The sequence below is a fragment of the Pan paniscus genome, chromosome 1, assembly GCF_029289425.2.
Source record: "Pan paniscus chromosome 1, NHGRI_mPanPan1-v2.0_pri, whole genome shotgun sequence".
Lineage (NCBI taxonomy): Eukaryota > Metazoa > Chordata > Mammalia > Primates > Hominidae > Pan > Pan paniscus.
The window spans coordinates 47,507,001-47,529,103 of NC_073249.2; the positions used below are offsets into that span (position 1 = coordinate 47,507,001).

The 22,103-nt window shown below is 42.0% G+C and overlaps 1 protein-coding gene across 3 annotated transcripts in view; it reads right to left on the reverse strand.

Annotated features, from left to right (window-relative positions):
- Window positions 1-22,103, reverse strand: part of IPO9 (importin 9) — a 54,781-nt gene that overhangs the window by 8,199 nt on the left and 24,479 nt on the right. For all 3 annotated transcript variants that reach the window (XM_003823026.7, XM_014342444.4, XM_034943529.3), the window contains 17 exons: window positions 20,923-21,042; window positions 20,714-20,814; window positions 20,472-20,530; window positions 19,720-19,871; window positions 18,458-18,556; window positions 17,067-17,173; window positions 16,627-16,766; window positions 12,020-12,179; window positions 8,655-8,881; window positions 6,816-6,964; window positions 5,897-6,025; window positions 4,757-5,032; window positions 4,292-4,458; window positions 2,624-2,757; window positions 1,202-1,324; window positions 638-742; window positions 346-422 (listed from right to left, as the gene is read on the reverse strand). In XM_003823026.7, the coding sequence (XP_003823074.4) occupies window positions 346-422; window positions 638-742; window positions 1,202-1,324; window positions 2,624-2,757; window positions 4,292-4,458; window positions 4,757-5,032; window positions 5,897-6,025; window positions 6,816-6,964; window positions 8,655-8,881; window positions 12,020-12,179; window positions 16,627-16,766; window positions 17,067-17,173; window positions 18,458-18,556; window positions 19,720-19,871; window positions 20,472-20,530; window positions 20,714-20,814; window positions 20,923-21,042 (2,325 nt within the window). The remainder of the gene's footprint in view (window positions 1-345; window positions 423-637; window positions 743-1,201; window positions 1,325-2,623; window positions 2,758-4,291; window positions 4,459-4,756; window positions 5,033-5,896; window positions 6,026-6,815; window positions 6,965-8,654; window positions 8,882-12,019; window positions 12,180-16,626; window positions 16,767-17,066; window positions 17,174-18,457; window positions 18,557-19,719; window positions 19,872-20,471; window positions 20,531-20,713; window positions 20,815-20,922; window positions 21,043-22,103) is intronic.

Below are 22,103 nucleotides of genomic sequence, written 5' to 3' on the forward strand. Positions count from 1 at the left end.
TTGTCGCCCAGGCTCGAGTGCAGTGGTATGATCACAGCTCACTGCAGCCTTGACCTCTTGGCCTCAAGCGATCCTCCCACCTCAGCCTCCCGAATAGCTGGGACCACGGGGGTGTGCCGCTATGCCCAGATAATTTTTAAATTATTTGTAGAGACAGGGTGTCCCTGCATTGCTCAGACTGGTCTTGAACTCCTGGGCTTAAGCAATCCTCCCGCCTTGACCTCCCAAAGTGTTGGGATTACAGGCATGAGCCACCATGCCTGGCTATAAATGGATTTGAGCCCATACTCCTGTTTCCATGGCCTGGGACATTGTCATTTGCAAGATATCTCTGGACACCCTCACCTGCAGATCAATCTGATAGAGAGGATCCTTCAGGGCATCAGGGTCATCTTCCTCATCATCCTCGTAGTAATCCTCCTCTGTTAGACATAGCCAACACAGGGCGGGTCAGGACAAAGGCCCATGATCAGGCCCTGAGTGGTGATATACTACCACATGACTGAGGCGGAAGGTGCAAAAGCCCAAGAAATGTCCCTGTGGGCCCACCTCTCCCCTTTCTTGGGTACCCCATTCTTGGGATCAGTGTGCAAAGAAAAGGTATTTACCATGGCTGTCCTCTTATCAAACAGCTTACCATATTTACTTGTAGCAAGAATGTCAGATAAAAGTTGGCCAGCTAAACCATCCTCCTCCTCCTCCTCTTCCTCCTCCTGGTCCTCCCACATATCATTGGAGTCATCTACTTGGAGATGAAAAGCAGCTAGAGCTAGAGCACATTCATGCATTTTCCCTCCCCAAATCCAAATAGGCCAGAATAGAAGGGCCCCAAAGCCTTCTGCAATGTGGCTTGTAGTCCCCAGTGAAAGAGAATCAGAAATGGCCAAACCCTCCTGGTTAGTCTCAATGAAAGAACCTGGAGATATAAGTGTTGAGAGGCTCTTAAGAAGAATCAAACCAAAGAAGGGCTATGTTAGCTTGCCTCCTGGCTGCCTCCCACCCCAGCCTCTGTGAGATTTCATATGGCAGACTGGAGAAGCAGCTCTACATGCCTAGTGCCTAGCATGGTGCCAGCCACAGAGCAGCCATTCCATCAACTTTTTTTTTCAATTAGTGACTCAACAAACCAAGTTGATAATTTGACAATTTGTAACTTGATCTGCCAGGCTAAAAGTCTCCTGGGAGTAAGGGCCTGGTGCACCTTGACTCCACTCTGCAGGAGTGGCCTGGCGAGCGGCATTAGCCTCCATGACGTTGGAGAGCTCGTTGATGATCAGCTTTAGGATCTTGACCAGCAAAGGAATGTTTGTCCAGCGTTCTGGGTCTGGGAAGGAAGAAAAAGGTTTCAAGTCAGAGTGTCACTGAGCTTACTTCTGGAAGTACCCCTGTCCTCTCCTCAGTGCCACTCACCAGAGTTCACCACCCCTCAGACTTTCACTGTACCTGACTATATTCAGTCTCCAAAGAGTGACTTAAAGTTAAATAACTTTATTGTTTGGTATTGTAACAGTTCAGAAGCTGGGAGAGATGAGAGTTCAGGGATTAAAGGAGATACAGTCTTGTTAGTAATAAAGCTCTGAAACCAAGGAACTGTATAGAGCCAGTACTCCAGTCCCAATGACTTACAATTTGAGAGACAGCGGAGGTAATTATAAATCTACATTAAAGATAGCAGCTCTATACTCCCTACTTGCAAATCATTGGAGTTACAGGCCAAAGGCAACTCAGTTAACAAAGACATGCTGACTATCTGCGCCCACGCTTCTGAATGAAGCTGGAAGCTGGAAGCTGGGATGCTTGGTGCCTGAGACTATTTTTGTCTTTTTTTTTCCTTCAGACAGAGTTTCGCTCTTATTGCCCAGGCTGGAGTGCAATGGCGTGATCTTGGCTCACTGCAACCTCCACCTCCCGGGTTCAAGTGATTCTCCTGCCTCAGCCTCCCGAGTAGCTGGGATTACAGGCATGCGCCACCATGCCTGGCTAACTTTGTATTTTTGGTAGAGACGGGGTTTCTCTATGTTGGTCAGGCTGGTCTTGAACTCCCGGCCTCAGGCGATCCACCCACCTCGGCCTCCCAAAGTGCTGGGATTACAGGTGTGAGCCACCACACCTGCATTTTTTTTTTTTTTTTTTTTTTTTTGAGACGGAGTCTCATTTTGTTGTCCAGGCTGGACTGCAGTGGCACGATCTTGGCTCACCGCAACCTCTGCCTCCCAGGTTCAAGCGATTCTCCTGCCTCAGCCTCCCAAGTAGCTGGGATTACAGGCGCCCACCACCACGCCTGGCTAATTTTTGTATTTTTAGTAAAGACGGGATTTCACCATGTTGGTCAGGCTAGTCTCAAACTCCTGACTTCAAGTGATCCATCCGCTCTGGCCTCCCACCAAGTGCTGGGATTACAGGCATGAGCCACCATGCCTGGCCTATTTTTGTCCATTTTCCACAACAGGAAGAAACCATATGTTCTGATCCCTTTTACCTAAGTTTCCTGCTTCTTCTTTATCAAACCCATCACCAACAATTGTTTTAAAAATATACACCACAGTGCATTCCTTCCCTTCACCCAGGTATCCTTAGCCCCTTCGTATAGGGAGAGGATTGGAAGAATCGCAGCAGCACCCACTTTTGGCTGACTTAGAGCGGGTGCGGATGCCCTCATCCATGCTGTAGATCTCCTCTCCCTTCACACGGATATCCTGTAGCCGTTTGTCATCTGCATTGATGCCATGCTGGAGCAGCTTACAGAGTGCCACAGAGCTGGCAAGGAAGATCCAAAAAAAGGTCAATCAGCCGCCCATCTCGAGTTCACTCCAAGGAGATAAGCAATTATGTCCTAAGACCCTCTATTTGATAGTGAAAATTCCGTTAACAACTAATTAGGAGAGCTAAGAGAGTTCAGCTGAAAATGAGATTTTAGAGTTCATGAGATGGTTTAAAGAGATCTGTGCTTTTTTTTTTGTTGTTGTTGTTGTTTTTGAGATAGGGTCTCATTCTGTCACCCAGGCTGAGTGCAGTGGTGTGATCATGGTTCACTGCAGCCTTGACCCACCTGGGTTCGGGTGATCCTCCCACCTCAGCCTCCCAAGTAGCTGGGACTATAGGCATGCGCCACCGTGCCTGGCTAATTTTTGTATTTTTTTGGTAGACACAGGTTTCACCATGTTGCCCAGGTGGGTCTCAAGCAATTCGCCCACCTCAGTCTTCCAAAGTGCCGGGATTACAGGTGACCTGTTCTTCTTGAACAAAGCTAAGGTTGCACCATATTGTAAGGTGCAACAAGGTGATAAGAATCAGTGGTATAAAAATCCAGGATAAAAAGTTAGGAAGCCAGGGTTAGAAGGTTGGATTTTTTATTTTTATTTTTCTGAGACAGTTTCGCTCGTCGCCCAGGCTGAAGTGCAATGGCGTGATCTGCCTCCTTGGTTCAAGCGATTCTCCTGCCTTAGCCTCCCGAGTAGCTGGGATTACAGGCACCCACAACCACATCCAGCTATTTTTTGTATTTATAGTAGAGACAGTGTTTCACCATGTTTGCCAGGCTGGTCTTGAACTCCTGACCTCCGGTGATCTGCTCGCCTCAGCCTCCTAAAGTGCTGGGATTATAGGTGTGAGCCACTGTGCCTGGCCAAGGCTTGGGCTTATAAAGGAAAATAAGCCACTAGCAGCACTTAGCTGTGTGAAGTCTGTGGTAGAGAAGGGATCTCTTGTAAACAGAGATCAGAAATATATAGTCTACCTGTGTTGACTGTCTTTTGGGGATTTCAAGATGGCAGCTATTCACATATGTGCGTTAGCAATAAAGAAAGACAGGGAAAAGGGAATACAGAGAGCCATTTGAAATGTCAAACAAAAATCAATGGAGCAAATCAGGAAAAAAAAGAAATATGTGTCAGGAGCAGTGGCTCACACCTGTAATCCCAGCACTGTGGGAGGCCGAAGTGGGTGGATCACTTGAGGTCAGGAGTTCAAGACCAGCCTGGCCAACATGGTGAAACCCTCTCTCTACTAAACACACACACACACACACACACACACACACACACACACACACACACACACACAAAGAATTCACTGGGTATGGTGGTGCATGTGTGTAATATTCGGACGACTGAGGCAGGAGCAGGAGAATTGCTTGAACCTAGGAGGTGGAGGTTGCAGTGAGCCAAGATTGTGCCACTGCACTCCAGCCTGGGCGACAGAGTGAGACTGTCTCAAAAAAAAAAAAAAAAAAAAAGAAAAAAAGAAATATGAGTGGTGGCAGAATGCCCAGAAAAGAAAGATGGGGTTCTACCTGACTTTGCCTTCATACTGTCCATAGAACAGGTGCTGTCGGCTTGTCCACTCAGCCATCACAAACTCTAGAGCAGGTTTGCCAGTAGGTCCTGGGAGGCTACACAGGAACTCCAAGAGAGGTTCTAGCTGAGTGTGCACCAGATGAGCGAACACCATGATCAGGGACTAGGAGAAAATAAGGACATTTGCTTCAGGGAAATCAATTTCAGAGACATAGGAGATGAGAGGGAACTGGCCAGTCAGATAAGAAATAAGAGTCTACACTGAGGGTATTATCCACAGGACAAGAAAACATGGGAGATTTCCTTGTCCATGTTTCTTAGGCCAAACAGATCAGACAGGTCCCATTTTACTTAACTGTCCTACCAGGCTAGTAAGAGGGTAAAATAACTCAGGACCAAAATACTAATTTTCATTTCTATCAGCCAGGGAGTAGGAAGCCCACTCCCCACTGCTCTCTTACCTGCATGACACTGAGCGTCTCTGCCTGCTGCATCTTACTGAGGATGGCACGAAGAATCTGGTCTAGATTCTCCCCGAGTTCCCGCCCTGCCTTGGAGATGAGGGTGGAAACAAGGCGGCCCACAAAGGCCGCAGTGAACTCTGAGGTGCGGGGGTCCAGGAGCTGGCTCACCACTTGCATCACATACCACAGTCCATTGTGGCCCTGCTCATCATGCCACTGGGCTACTTGTTCCAGGGTCACTGACACATAGGCCCGCAAGCACTCTCCGCCATTCTGGGGAGACAGGGGTGGCAAGCAAGATTAGTAATCGAGGGACAGACGCCAGAAGGCCCTCAGTCTGTATAAACAAATGTTCCCAGAGGCCTATGCCTCATAAAAGCGGTGAGTCTATAATGTTTGTGGTGGGCTCATACCACTGGAGTTAAGACATTTACTGTTACAGACATAGACGTGCATTACATAATTCCCCCTTTACCTAATCAGCTATCTCACAAATGTGTATATATATATTTTTAATCACAAGGGACAATGGCCAAGCAAAATGAATTTTAATCATAAAGGTCTACCTCTGGTACTAAAAAAATATGCTTACAATCTTGGAATAACTGGGGATACTGTAGGTCTTTATATAGGTCTTACACAAACCACTAGTTGCCTAGGGATTTCCAAGCTGATCAATATTCACTGGCAAGTTCCTATAACCTTTCTAATCAATCACAGTAGCACACACCTGAAAAGGTAACCAATTCACCCAAGAAACAAAAAGAGAAAAAATATTCAGGCATGTCTCCCCTCTCTAGAGGCCCATCACTCTGCTGACTTTATTACTAGAAGAAATATGCAGAAAGACTTTCTTATGGCTCCAAGTCTAGATGTCTGTAATCTCTTTCACAGTAGCAATACCCAATACAGATGGGCAGGGTGCTTGGTATCCATATTTTTAAAAACTGTAACATGCTCCAAAGCACCAGAAATGCTTGGCTTTTGCAGACTGAACCCTTCCTGAATCTGCTAAGTAAATATGGAGTTGAGAATTCCGTATTTCAAAAGCATAAAACCATGTCAGATTTCTCAGCATAGTATAAGCCCATGGCTGGGGAGCTATCTTCCCTCTTCTACTCTCCATGTCTCAGATACCTGCATGGTGGCATTGTCATCTGTGTGAAGGGTACACTGTGCCACAGCAGGGAAAGCTTGGCAGATGAGAAGCTGGGAAAGGGGAGGCTTTGTATTTCGTACTACTGTTGTCAGGATATCAATGGCTGTCTGAAATAGAGAAGAAAATAAAAGTCAGAATTGCCTCTGGGGTGGGGGTTGCCCAACAACCAAGTTCCTTACTGGATGGGTATTACATAGCAACCCAGAGAAAGCTTATTAATGAAAGGCAAGTTTCCAAAATAAAAGGAATAATTAAATGGGTAGTGCTCTCAGCCTTCTCATAATAGCTTACTAATTGATTAGCCATAGGGGTGGGCAGTAGTACATGGTAGTGGATTAGATAACCAGGTGACATACTTAGTGGCACTGTGTAAAGGTGGCACTCTGTTCAATTCACTGAGGGTACCTCTGGAACAAGAAGAGCCATTTTCTTTCTTTCTTTCTTTTTGAGGCAGTCTCGCTCTGTCACCCAGGCTGGAGTGCAGTGGCACGATCTCCGCTCACTGCAACCTCTGCCTCCTGGGTTCAAGTGATTCTCCTGCCTCAGCCTCTCGAGTAGCTGGTACTGCAGATGCCTGCCACCACGCCCGGCTAATTTTTGTATTTTTAGTAGAGATAGGGTTTCACCACATTGGCCAGGCTGGTCTCGAACTCCTGACCTTGTGATCCACCCACCTCGGCCTCCCAAAGTGCTGCAATTATAGGCATGAGCCACCGCGCCAAGCCAAGCCATTTTCTTAAAGCTTCAGAGAATCACCCACTGTCCTTGCAGGCAAAAGAGCTCAGCAAAATCACCCCATGAATCTCTAACGCTATTAGGTTCTTGTCAGCTAGATGCATCTGTGGGTGGCACTTGTAGATCTCTCTCACACACACACACACACACACAGCCACTTACCGCACAAAGCCCTGCAGGAATCTTGTCTGCTGGGGCCTGCATTATGCTGACCAGAGTGGGAATCAGCCTCATTTGCATTGGGCCCTGACAGGCTTCAATCTGGGACAGCTCCTTGAAGATGTCCTGAGCCAGTGAGGCGACGACGGGATCTGAAGTGGATAAGGCAACACGGAATCCCCCTGCCTGATGGTCTGCATCTGCTTCTCGCTTAATGATGCCTGTTGTTTGGCCCTAACCTAAGTTAACAACTTCTGCATTGATTACTTATCACATACCCGGGACCTAGTGGGGCCACATGAATAACCTGAAAGAACAGGAGAGATCCTAAATCTGCAAGAGGTACACTTTGTATGGCTTCATTAAAGTAGGGACTAGTCATTAACAGCTACTCATAAAACAAAATGTGGCTTTTTCTAGAGAAAAATCTTTAAAGTCTTTATTCTTGTGAAACCTACGTTATAAAACCAAATGCTTAAAAAAAAAAAAAAAAAGCCCAACTGATACTTTAAGAAGACATGAAAGCTGCAAAAATTGCCAAAACACTGGCTTTGATGCATGAGAGAAATCATACATATTTCCTATGGGGTAGCCATGGTAGACATGAAAAACTCTCAAAGCTACTTCTGGGGCAAAAGGCAAAACTCCTAAAAAGCAGAGCCTTATGAAGAAAGCGAACTTTAGCTCAATCTTCTTTATCTATAGAACAAAACATCCTCCTCTATTTAGTATGGAAAAATATAGGCAATGTGCATTAAAGTATACCTTAAAAGATCACTGCAGCATTGTTTGTAATAGAAAAAAATTGGGAATACCCTAGATGTCCATTAACAGAATGGGTAAATTATGATATACCCATTTTATGGAACATTAGTAATGGCTGAAAAGAATGAGATATATCCAAGAATACAATGTGGAAAGCTCCTCAGTACACATTTTTCAGTGAAAAAGCTATCAAATAACATGTTCAGTATATCACATTATATAAATAATCCTTATCCTGTACATCTTTCTGAGCTTCAATATCGGAGCTCTCTCTTTAAAAAAAGAATCCTTAATATTTTACTAGTAATAAGGTATTAATAAATACATTCACTACAGGAAAAAAAATCTTAAAATGCAGAAAAGTAATAATGAAAACACCTGTAATTCCACTACCTAAACACTCAACATTTTGATGTATTTTTTTTTAAAACATACCTATCTATACATACATGCTTTTCTAAAAGAAAAATCAAAACTTGGGATCATATTCTATGGATTTTTGGGGAAAAGTTATCTTTTCATTTATTATAATGTAAGCTCTTTCCCATGGTTTCAGATATTCCTTTTAAGCTTGATTTTTAATGGCTGCACAGTATTTCATTTTATGGATATAATTAACTAATGTCTTTTTATAATTTCCAAATTTTTACTACTGTAAAAAATATCTAGTGAATACCTTTGTTTATAAACTTTTCCATATATCTTTCTTTAGTATCTCCTTTTCTAAATTATAGTCCTAGCCCTTTTCTTTTAGGAGGCTTTTCATTTGCCCAATTTCCTATTCTATCATCAAAGTTCTGAATTATGTCTCTTGCTTATTAGCCCTTTATTTATTATCTTTATCCCTAAGTCCTTACTAGAGAGTAAGTGTTACAGAAATAGGTACTCTATTTTTTAATGCTGCTACATTTACAGCACAATTCTATTTTTTGCTAATTGAAAGCCAGATTCTTTGCTTACGATGTTAAAACCATAGCTTCATAGCTAAGACCAGACCTAGGGAATCTTTCATTTAAATTCACCAGCCACCACCTTTTCTTTGGTGCCCCTCATAATACATCCTCCCTGGAAGCATACCATTACTGTACTTTAGGAAAATGGCGATGGTGAAGGGGCAGATTTTGCTTTCCATGCTTGCTGTGAATTCGGGGTCTACTGTACAAACGATGCACAGGGTCTCCATCACCAGGTTGAGGACCTCTGAGCTGAACTGGGCTGCTAGGTGAATTAAGCCATCAAGGATGCTGGGGAGGAAGGGCTGGAGCACGTGGGTACTCTCTGAGACTTTCAGCTGGTCACAATAACTAGAGAGAGATAGATAAGCAAGAATTATTTAAAAAAATTCAATTCCTGGTTTTCCCAATCAATCTCACATATTATAGCATTTGTATGTGTAGCTTTATAAAGCTAACTCTAAAGTTAGGTTTAAGTTTCTACTTCTTTCTGGATGTATTATATAAACATCAACACCACCATTTCTATGTTCTGTAATTTATTTCTTTGACTTTTGCTATTTTCTTTAAAAACTTCTGCTTTTTTTCTTGAGGTTTTTTTTTTTTTTTTGCATCCTGAAACAAGCTTAATTTATATAAACATTTTATGTACACTTTCAAAATCAGCCTATTAGCTGTAGGATTTAAAGTTCCCTCTATAGTTTTACTGTATTAGCCTCTTTTCAATCAACAAATATTTACTGAATGTTGCTTATCATGTCCAATATGATACAATTGTTAAAAATATATTGTCTAGGACCAGGCACGGTGGCTCACACCTGTGATCCCAGCACTTTGGGGGGCCAAGGCAGGTAGCCCAGTTGTTCTCTTTGAACTTGAGACAGAGGTACTTCAGAAGAAAGTCATATTATGTCAGGCAGTATAGGAAGCCACAGGATATATATATAATATTTTCGTGGGACATCAGTTTCCCCTGGAGACTTTAGGGTAAAGAGAAGATTAGGTGTTAGGAGTAACACAAGTTAAAGAAACACCGACTTCCAAAATAAAGTCCAACCTCTTTTAGCATGGCATTTAAGATCCAGCATGATGTAGACAGATGATGCAAACTCTGTAATCTACCATACGGTACAGTTTCAAGTTCATTAGAGGGGCAAAGTAACTATAAACTCTTAGAATAGAAGTGGGAAATGGAGGGAACTCCTGACCTCAGGTGATCCACTTGCCTTGGCCCCCCAAAGTGCTGGGATCACAGGTGTGAGCCACCGTGCCTGGTCCTAGACAATGTATTTTTAACAACTGTATCATATTGGACATGATAAGCAACATTCAGTAAATATTTGTTGATTGAAATGAGGCGAATACAGTCTGACCATAAATTTGAGTTGAAAAATGTGAAACAAGTATAATTATTTGTCAATCAGTATCTTGTTTCAGAGATTATTTAAGGGAGTTTGCAATGATACATAAACTATGACATGAAGGAATAAATTAAAACTGGGGCTAAAGAAAAAAAGAAAAGCAACGGTGGAATGCTGATCATTAAAAGGTTACTAGTGACATTAGAAAAGACAGCTGCAGGCCGGGCGCGGTGGCTCACGTCTGTAATCCCAGCACTTTGGGAGGTGGGGGCGGGCGGATCACCTGAGGTCAGGAGTTTGAAACCAGCCTGACCAACATGGAGAAACCCTGTCTCTACTAAAAATACAAAATTAGCTGTGTGTGGTGGCACATGCCTGTAATCCCAGCTGCTGGGGAGGCTGAAGCAGGAGAATTGCTTGAACCCAGGAGGCAGAGGTTGTGGTGAGCCGAGATCGCGCCACTGCACTCCAGCCTGGGCGACAGACAGCAAGACTCCGTCTCAGAAAAGAAAAAAAAAAAAAAAAAGAAAAATAGTTCCAATAGTGTGACACGGACATAAGCCAGTCTGCAATTGGCTGGTAAACTAAATAGGAAATGACCAAAGGGAAACTCTTGACTGAAAGAAAGATAGCTAATGATCCATTCATAGGACAGTTCTTAATCGGGATCCACAGATAGGCTTCAAGGAATCCAGTGTTTGACAATGAATATAAAATTTTGTAAACATATATGAGTGTCCATTTCTCTGGCCCACATATCCACAGCTTTTGTCATCCTACAGAGATATCTGTTACATCTCTCAAGAAAACTATTAAACCACTACCCATGTGGTCCAAGAGATATGAACATTAAAAATAAAAGTTTTCTTCACAGTTCTTCTGATTATAAAAGTAATATAAACTTGTTGAAACAAACAAACAAACAAACAAAATATTTTATATATATAACAGAGAATGAAAGTTCTTTGTACTCTAATCTCCCCCAGAGAGAATCAATGTTGGTAAGTATGCCTGATAGGTACTGCTGTCTACCTAAAACACTCTGGAAAGTAATGGGCTTATTTTACCCAAAGTACTTTCACATTCATACCAAACTCCTCTCACAGCTTGCAGCTGCAAACATTTCCATAAAATCACAACACAAAGTGGATAATTCTCCAATGAAATCAAGTTTCACTAAGGTCAGAAGCTAAACAGGCAGTGACCACAGGTACAAACTCAGAAAAACCCTTAAAATAACATTCATGCCTTAAGCAGGTTAGGGCTCTCTCTTCTCAGACATTTACAATGGTCTTAGAGCTTTCTGAAAAAGCTATACTTAGTTTGCCTCTTAAGATGATACTTTTTAATTATTTTAGAGCCAAAGATCTGCTTCACCTAGATTGAAGCAGAAAAAGATGGGACTGTGTTTATGGTCATAACATTAACCATTTAATTAAAACAGGCAGTTCTTGAATGCTTTCTAATGACATATAACACACGGCATCTCAAAAGATACTCCTCTGCCTCAAAAGATAAGACAGGGCAGGCACATGGAAAATAAATTTTGTGTTGGTAGTTATAGGATTCAGTTGAGATGTTTAAGTTTGAGCCTACGATATTCCTTAAAACAACAATGGTCCTTCTAGTCTGCGTAGGAATATAAATAAATGACTTTTGATCCATTAGTAACACTAGCCTTAAAAAAGATAGGTAAAACTGGGAAAAAATAAGCAGTGTTTCTAGGTCACATTATCCCAGATTTGGTTTCTAATATAATCAACCAACAAAATGATGTGGACTCTAATCCTGCTTCTATCATTCATCAATTGTGCAACCCTGTGCAAAACATTTTTCTCTCCAAACCTCAGGTTCTTCACTATTGAGAGAAAGGGAGTTGCCTAGATGATTCCAGGACTGGAGCGAATTTAAAGAGGAAGAGGAGCAGAAAGGAACAGGACATCTTCTGGACTCACAAAAGCCATGTCTCTAGCATGGTTTCTTTCCCTGTCCTTCCAACATTCACCCTGAAGGATATCATTAGCAGGGATTTCCAAGCAACATAATACACTGGAAAACTGTGATTTGTTATATCTAACCTGAGCAACTTTCCCTTAAGATAATTATCATGCTAGGGTAGCATACTCACCCCCAGATGGCTCTCACTGCAGAAATTCGAACTGATGGGGGTTGTGTCTCGTGAAGACCACTAACTGTTGCCTGTAGGAACTGCTGGATCAGTTCAGGGGACATAGCAACAGTGAACCGACTGGCAGCCCAAAGTGCCCGGCCCAAGAGGAAAGGAGACACTGGGAGAAAGACAGAACAATTAGGGGCTGGAAAATGAAAATTCCTTTTACTTGTTCTTTCTCTTTCCCACATTCATTCCTCAATTTTTTTTTTTGAGATGGAGTCTCACTCTGTCACCCAGGCTGGAGTGCAATGGCGTGATCTCGGCTCACTGCAACCTCCGTCCCCCGGGTTCAAGCAACTGTCCTGCCTCAGCCTCCTGAGTAGTTGGGATCACAGGCGCCTGCCACCACGCCCGGCTAATTTTTTGTATTTTTAGTAGAGATGGCGTTTTGCCATGTTGGCCAGGCTGGTCTCAAACTCTGGACCTCAAGTGATCTGCCTGCCTAGGCCTCCCAAAGTGCTGGGATTACAGGCATGAGCCACCGCATCCGGCCCTCCATTCCTCAATTTTTTAGAAGTAAATAGATGCTACATAATATGTACAACTCATTTGAGAGAAAAAGCATAACCTTGTATGATGAAAGCAAATGTGTGACCTGTGGTACAAAATCAATTTCCCAGTTTTCCCTTGTCTCTTCTGAGCAAAGTAGATCTTGAATATTATTAGACTAAAAAGACTTTACCACCCCAGTCCTCACCCCCAGCTCTCATTATTCCTTACCTGTACTACTAGTTAATCTTTTTTTTTTTTTTTTTTGAGATGAAGTTTCATTCTTGTTGCCCAGGCTGGAGTGCAATAGTGCGATCTCGGCTCACCACAACCTCCACCTCCCTGGTTCAAGTGATTCTCCTGCCTCAGCCTCCCCAGTAGCTGGGATTACAGGCATGCGCCACCACGCCCAGCTAATTTTGTATTTTTAGTAGAGATGGGGTTTCTCCATGTTGGTCAGGCTGGTCTCAAACTCCTGACCTTAGGTGATCTGCCTGCCTTGGCCTCCAAAAGTGCTGGGATTACAGGTGTGAGCCATGGTACCCGCCCACTTAATCTTCTAAGTTGCCATCTCCATTGCTAGTTTATTCCCACTTTTGGACCACTCTTTTTTTTTGAGATGGAGTCTTGCTCTGTTGCCCAGGCTGGAGTGTAGTGGCGCAATCTCAGCTCACTGTAACCGCTGCTTCCCGGGTTCGAGCGATTCTCCTGCCTCGGCCTCCCGAGCAGCTGGGATTACAGGTGCGTACCACCACGCCTGGCTAATTTTTGTATTTTTAGTAGAGACGGGGTTTCACCATGTTGGCCAGGCTGGTCTTGAACTCCTGAACTCAAGCAATCCACTCGGCTCGGCCTCCCAAAATGCTGAGATTACAGGCATGAGCCACCGCGTGCAGCCTTGGACCACTCTTAAAACATAAATTATAGCTCTGATCATGTCATTCTTCTATTTAAAATCTGTCAATGAATTCCATAGTCCACCAAATAAAGATTACCTTAGTCATCACGTTATTCAAGGCTCCCTAAGATCAGTGACTCTAGCATTACCTATGATTTCCCTTTATGGTTTCCAAACTCAAGTACACATCCCTCCTTAGCAACTTACATCTTACTCTCCCAGCTCTCTGCCTTGTTCATATTGCAAGCCAACATATTCACCTCCTTGCATTACCTAATTCATCTCTTAGGCTGAAGCAATTCTAACTATCTCTATGCCACAGTAATTCTGTCTTTAGTGTTCTTACATGTTATATATTTCGTTTGATAGTCTAGCCACTAATGTAAGGATTACTACCCTTGTTTACTATAAGCTGCTGAGGAGAGACTATTCTTATTCAGCTTGTCACAGGGCTTAACTTGTTTACTCACACAATAAACATCTTGTTGACGGAAAACACTGAACAGAACCTAATAAACTGTGCCAGTCAAATTACACAATACAGATGCTCCTCTGCTTATGATGGAGTTACTTCCTGATAAACCCATCGTAAGTTGAAAATACTGTAAGTTAAAAATGCATTTAAATTTAATACTGAACATCACAGCTTAGCCGGGCCTACCTTAAACATGCTCAGAACACTTACATTAGCGTAAAGTTGGGCAAACTCACCTAACACAAAGCCTATTTTATAATAAAGTGTTGAATATCTCATATAATTTATTGAATACTATACTGTAAGTGAAAACAGAATGGTTGTAAGGGTACTTGAAGTATAGTTTCTACTAAATGCATATTGCTCTGGCATCACTGTAAAGTTGAAAAATCATAAGTCCAACCACTGTAAGTGAGAAACTGATAATGTACAGAAGCAGTTCCCAAAGGATGGTCCAGAAATTCCCTAAAGTTAAAACTATTTTCACAGTAATATAGAAACATTATTTTTTTCACTTTCATTCTTTCTTTTTTTTGAGACGGAGTCTCGCTCTGTTGCCCAGGCTGGAGCGCACTGGCACAATCTCGGCTCACCGCAACCTCCGCCTCCTGGGTTCAAGCAATTCTTCTACCTCAGCCTCCTGAGTAGCTGGGATTACAGACGCGTGCCACCACGCCCAGCTAATTTTTGTATTTTTAGTAGAGATGGGGTTAGGCCATGTTAGCCAGGCTGGTCTCGAACTCCTGACCTCATGATCCGCCCACCTCAGCCTCCCAAAGTGCTGGGGTTACAGGCATAAGCCACCATGCCCGGCCTCACTTTCATTCTTTCACAAGTATACAGTGGAGTTTTCCAGAGGTTATATGGTATGTGATATCATGGCTCTGAAAGCCAGTGGAATACATGTTTCCATTTCTTTTATTTTAAAAACAACTCAGTTTTAATCTTTAGTATGCTAAATATTAATAAATTAAAGCCACATAAAAATGTCTTTTAAATTATTGATAATTTGTAACCAAAAAGTTTCAGAATGGTTGGTGTAGAAAAGGTTTTAGCTACAGGCAGGATTAACAAATGATATATATTGAGCCTTTTTCCAGACTAAATAACAAATATTCTAAAATTTCCAAAGTTTTTGAAAAATCTTTGCTAGGGTAAACTCTATAAGAAATGTGTTGATGGGCTTCAGAAATCATTCAATGTGTAACTATGGGATGCCTACTCAAGACACTTGTAGGATACAAAGATTAGACATGATTTCTACTCTCAGAGACCTTACTAGTAGGAGTAAGAAAACATATTCAACAATGCAGCATATGATAAGTACAGAGTGAAACAGGATATTCCCAACGCATCTGAGCTCTGGATGTACAACCATTTTAATTTGTGATTCAGAGAATGGAAGTGATGGACTGAGACACCCGATAATAGATTACCTATTTAAAATCACAGAGCAGAACATTTTCAAATGACATAAGCTACTCCCAGAACTATCCTATGGAGAGGAAGTAAATGGACTGAAAATGGAGCAAACAATACCAAAGGTTCCATGATTTAAGTACTGAGAGAGAAAGCAAAGGCAGTGTTTTCGGATGGGGATCTGGCTCCAAGGATGAGAAAAGGCATGGCATGGCAGAAGCAAGTAGCAGAAAATGCCACATAGACAACGATTCTTAGCTACTGCTCTGTATTGCGGAAGAAGTCGGTCTAATAGTAAAGGGCTACCTTTTTTTTTTTTTTAAACCAAGTCTCGCTCTGTCACCCAGGGTGGAATACAGTGGTGTGATCTCAGTTCTCTGCAACCTCTGCCTCCTGGTTCAAGTGATTCTCCTGCCTCAGCCTCTTGAGTAGCTGGGACTACAGGCTCCTGCTACCACACCCAGCTAATTTTTATATTTTTAGTAGAGATGGGGTTTCGCCAAGTTGGCCAGGCTGGTCTTGAACTCCTGACCTCAGGTGAGTCACCTGCCTTAGCCTCCCAAAGTGCTGGGATTAGAGGCATGAGCCATCGCGCCTGGCCTACTTTTTTCTTTTTAAGACAGATGGCTAACATGGGTATGAGAATGGAACATTTTAATTATTTGGATATTGGCCAAAAATAAAGTTTGAGAAAAATGACAGGAAACAAACAGGAAGAATGTGCCTGATACAGAATGCCTGAGGGCATTCTGGACTTAACAATGGGAGCAGTACTCGATAATTCTCAAGGTACAGCAACCAGATTTGGATTCCATTCAAATGCCAAAAACAACCATGAATGGGAACGCCAATTTGGGAAGAAACATAAACATCATGGAAGAATTATGAACTAGGCAATATTAGATTGTTATTAGGTGAAGCTTGAATCGGCCTCTGGGCTGTTTTAGAGGTTCGGATGAGTTCAAGCTGTAGGGTGCAAACAATTTTCACTCAAAGGACACAAGAATATCTGGCCTACCAGTCTAAGTGAACAATATAACCAAGTTAATGACAGGTTTAAAGAGTTTCCTTTTTATATATATATATATATTTATTATACTTTGAGTTCTAGGGTACATGTACACAACGTGCAGGTTACATATGTATACATGTGCCATGTTGGTGTGCTGCACCCATTAACTCGTCACTTACATCAGGTATATCTCCCAATGCTGATCCCTCCCCCCCACCCCACAACAGGTTTAAAGAGTTTCTAGAATCCTGGCACGTGCTGAAACATACCTGAGAGGTTGAGGTCTGCAAGGATGACATTGGTCAGGAACCCATGCATGTCAAAATGAATCCTGCCATTTTTCACACTGTCAGTGATGATGGCCTTCACTGAGCCTAGGGCAAGCATGCATGCCTCATGGATCTTCCACCTGTGAAAGGATACTACAGCCTAGTAAAACATACTAAACTGCCAAAAAAGATAAATATTTGAGGAAACAAGATTCAGAAAAGGGCACTCCAGCACAATCTCTTCCAAAAGAGTCATTTACCTTAAGCCCTTCCATTCTAACCTATAGCTGAAAAGAGTGAAATTTTAATAATAAGAGATTAAATCTGTTATTAAATTAAAACCAGATTTTCAAATTAAGATAAAAATAAATCCATCCTTTCAAGACTTTTTAAGAAGGGGTAAACAAAAGCATCTTAACCAATTAGCGGCTCACTCTTACCAGTGCTCAGTGCCACTGTTTTTGGTTTGCTCAGCTTCTTGTAAATGTCGAGTGGCTGCAGCAGCCAGGGCTGCTGCACTTTCATTCTGGAAATCTGTGGCCACAGCCTATAGAGAGAGAAGAGCTAATAAATCTGTTTGTGCCCATTAAATGCATTTTAATTGTAAACCGCTTCAGTCATGACTGTTAGAAGTGATTGGTTCAAGCTCTTTCACATACATGTGCAAACCCCTAATTGTATTAAAAATGTTATACCAGTAGGTCAGGGTCTCTAATGAAATTAAAGTAGTATCTGTATTTCTGTAGTGCCTAGGCATTGTAAGGCTAACCAGTTGGCTCCTTTGGCTATATTCAGCAGAGCATAAGTGAGCAATAATAGATCTAGCTTTGGATGACAATGGACCAAATATTTGCTCTCTTGGAGACTGATGATAGAAAAATAAGTCTAATCTACTAATTGGAACTGAATATAATCTTTCACAGCTCCTTAGAAATACTAAATGATAATGAGAAGTGATTCATCAACAGAGAACAAATCTCCTACCCAACAAGAAGCAAGTGGCAGTTTCTTCTTAGTATTTCAGCCTAGAGACAACTCTATGCTCTAGTCAGAAGAGGCAAAGAAAACATGAGCAGGTATTTGGATGTTAATCTTTCAGCAATCTGTTTTGTTTTGTTAGGTTTGTCTATGCTATAGATTCTTGTTGAATAGACAAAAATCTTTTGTCTGTACTATAGATTCTTGTTGAAGAGTGAATTAAACTGAAATGGTTTTTTTTTTTTTTTTTTTGAGACCAAGTTTCACTCTTGTCGCCCAGGCTGGAGTGCAATGGTGTAATCTTGGCTCACCACAACCTCCGCCTCCCGGGTTCAAGCAATTCTCCTGCGTCAGCCTCCCGAGTAGCTGGGATTACAGGCATGCGCCATCACGCCCGGCTAATTTTGTATGTTTAGTAGAGATGGGGTTTCTCCATGTTGGTCAGGCTAATCTCGAACTCTGGACCTCAGGTGATCTGCCCGCCTCGGCCTCCCCAAGTGCTGGGATTACAGGTGTGAGTCACCACGCCCAGCCATAAACTGAAATGTTCTTGATTCAACTACCCTTACTTCATGGAACACTTTATCCTCTATACAATTCTCCCCCGCACCCCGGCCCTATGGTCTGCACAATTCTTTTATCTAATATTTAGTTGTAAGTTAGAACCAGTAGCAATGATTTTAGAATTTCTGAGTCTCGAATTTCATTTCAGAAACTCTCTTGCATCCCCAATAAAGTCTGAGATAAAGCCACCCAACAACACTGCTCACCTTGGATTAGTTGTCTACAAAAAAGAAGAAATGCTCAAGTGACTGATAGAAATTATGTGGCTGAAGTATCAAGGTAAACTTACCAGCAACAAGTCTTGAGCTGCTATTCTAACAGTATAGGAGAATGTATCATCATCTTCATCTTCTACAAATTGTTGGGGGTTGGCTGTCCATACTTTAATCTGAAAAGATCAAGTTATGTCTTTGTGATGCTGCCAATCTGATTCATAGCTTTTCATCAACAGATACAGGAAGATTTCAACCTATAATCCTGAACAAAACTCTAGCCTTTTGCTGGATGCAATGGCTCACAACTGTAATCCTGACACTTTGGGAGGCCAAGGTGGGAGGACTGCTTGAGCCCAGGAGTTTGAGACCAGCCTGGGCAACATAGTGAGACCCCACCTCTACAAAAAATAAAAAAGTCAACTGGGCATGGTGGCATATGCCTGTGGTCTCAGCTACTCGGGAGGCTGAGGCAGGAGGATGGCTTGAGCCTGGGAGGTCAAGGCTGCCGTGAGCTTTGTCTACACCACTGCACTCCAGCCTGAGCAAAACAGCAAGACCCTGTCCCAAAAAAACAAACAAAACAAAACAACAACAACAAAAACTGAAACAAAAACTCTAGCTTAAAAAAATCTTTTCTTTTTGATGTAGAGAAATAAATACTATTAAGTAGCAAGGTAGGTAGCAATGGCTATTGCTCTCTTTTAGAATCTGGCTGATTACTAGCTCTCTGCCAATGTCAACCTGCTGTTACCCTTTGATAGATCGATTTTCTGAATAGATTAAGTCGATGGACTATTTATTGTGAAAATTATGTCAATTCTTGTGCTGTTTTAAACGAGGCGTTATCTAATTTTTGAACGTTCTTTGCTGCTTTTGATGACCCACCATCAGGCTAATGGTCTGATTATTACATTTTACTTTAGGGAAGGAATAGATTCTCCTAAAAATCAGGGTCTTAGGTTAGTGGTCCTGTGAGATTTTCTTATGGCAAAAGTGGGCCAGGCACAGTCACTCATGCCTGTAATCCCAGCACTTTGAGAGGCCAAGGTGGGCGGATTGCTTGAGCCCAGGAGTTAGAGACTACTAGCCTGGGCAACATAGTATAGTACTTTGCTGGAAAAAAAAAAAAAAAAAAAAAAAAGCCAGGTATGGTGGTGAACTCCAAAACCTTGGATTTGGCAATAAAATGATGTCAAACCTTTCCCAGAACTTCACATGAAATTATTCTTTTTGTGTCTATTTTTAGAAATAAAGTGTTCACCTGACCAAGACCTCATATTCTTCAAGTTGCACTTTCCAAATACAAGATGGTAACTGTCTCTCAAATATTATTTACCTGCTCCTCAGTGATTTGCATGTACAGGATAATATAATAAATCAATTCAGGCAAGGCTTTCTTAACAGTGCTTTTGAATTTGCTATTTTCTAGTAGAGCATGGACAAATTCAAAAATGCTAAAGACGAGATTTTCAAAGCCCAGGACTTCACCTGCAGGAAATACAGAAGAGAAGAAATTAATGACAAGAAAGCAAAAGGAAAGCATATATGCAGAAAATGAACTACATAACCTTTGTAAATTACTGAATATTTAAAGTACTTGCTAATGATTATTCCTGAGGAATTGGGAGAGAGGGCTCAGAGGTCACAAAACGTAATTTTGAGGATATTAAATATTCTTTGGTTTTTCAAGTAAAAGAATCAGAAACACTGGATATATTTTCCAGTATGTCTATTGTTCTAATCTGAAATAATGAGAAATGTTAAAACAGAAACGAAAGATTCATGATCTGGGACCCCCAAATGAAACACAACAAAATGCCAGAAGTAGGCTAGATTAAATGGCCTTAAAAGTATCTCTTCCAACGCAGAAATTCTACGATTTTATGAGATTTATGCAACTACCTATGTGGAACAGATTAAAGATTGTCAATTCTCATTTCCCCACATCGAATACATCGAAAATAAACTGAATTAGAAAACACTTAATAGAGTGAAGCCTCTCAAGTTACTGTTTCCCGCCCCCATCTCTGGCTTCTTTTTCTTTTCCCACTAACTGGTATTTCTATAAAGATCAAATAAACTACATACCATCAGAATCCACAGGATCTTCTACTTCTTCTGTGTAATTTACTTCTGTCCTCACATAAGTATGATGAAGAGTAAAGAAATAGAATTTGGAGTCTGCTTTACATATAATCTACATGGAAATGTTACATATTCCAACACTAAAAGCCTGTGTAAGAAGAGTGGAACCATATGAATGTGAAACCCAGTGCGAGATTCCTAACTATAGGTGGTAGTAGCTCCCTTAAACTTTCAAGAAAGGATATAAAGCTGCACTCTCGGTTAGGGTGTTCCAAACAATAGGCAGAATCTGCTGCATGGAGGACACCATGTGCTTTGGGAAGTTTTTCACTAGGGCTGTCACTGCCTAAGAAGTTAAGAGAAAAGGACCCAAGTTATGAGTGATATATAAGAAATAAATGATTTCAGACCAGCCCCTCAAACTCCAAATATTTCATTGGTAGTAAGTGTTTACCTTTAGGACCTCCATCTTAAACCCACTGTCAGATGTGGGGCCATCTGGTATCTGGAGGGCCTGAACAAAGGCCTCTGTGAACTGCTGTACCACAGGAAAGATCAGGACTTTGGCTGCACCCTGATAACAGAAACCAGTCAATACTGGACAAATCCCTAATCCATGGCTTCAACACATATATATCAAACACTGATATTTGAAAGGCACCTAAAGCTCTCTTCAGGCTCCAAGCCTGATCAGAAGAGAATAGCTATAAAGTCAATGAAGGTGTTACCTAAGATTTCATTTTTCCTTAACCAGCACTTGCAGTTCTTCATCAAAGCCCTCTTAAAAACTATTATGTAAGACCAACTTTCCTCCTAACTGCTTCTGAATCACAGGGATTGGTATTTTTCAGCTAGCTTTGCTTCACACAAGAGGGCCATAAAAGAGTAGGAAAGTTCTAAGGGATGACTACTGTGAAAAGGATATAGGATAAGGTGTTTGAAGAAGTAAGACTCAAAAGAAGACTAAGCTTTTTACAAGTTGAAAATTCAATCAGGCCAGGTGTGGTGGCTCACACCTATAATCCTAGCACTTTGGGAGGCCAAGGTGGGAGGATCACTTGAGCCAAGGAGTTCAAGATGAGCCTGGGCAACATAGGGAGAGACCCCATCTCTACAAATATAAATTCATTAGGCTGGGCACGGTGGCTCATGCCTGTAATCCCAGCACTTTGGGAGGCCGAAGTGGGTGGATCACGAGGTCAAGATATTGAGACCATCCTGGCCAACATGGTGAAACCCTGTCTCTACTGCAAAACAAAAATTAGCTGGGCATGATGGCGCGTGCCTGTAGTCCCAGCTACTCGGGAGGCTGAGGCAGAGGAATCACTTGAACCTGGGAGGCGGACGTTGCAGTGAGCTGAGATTGCACCACTGCACTCTAGCCTGGTGACAGAGCGAGACTCCATCTCTAAATAAATAAATAAATTCATTCGTTCATTCATTCATTCATTAGCCAGGAGTGGTAGCACATGCTGGTGGTCTCAGCTACTCGGGAGGCTGAGGTGAGAGGACTGCTTGAACCTGGGAGGTTGAGGCTGCAGCGAGCTATGATCATGCCACTGCATTCCAGCCTGGGTGACAGAGCAAGACCTTGTCTCAAAAAAAACCCAAATAAATAAAAAAATACAAATATAG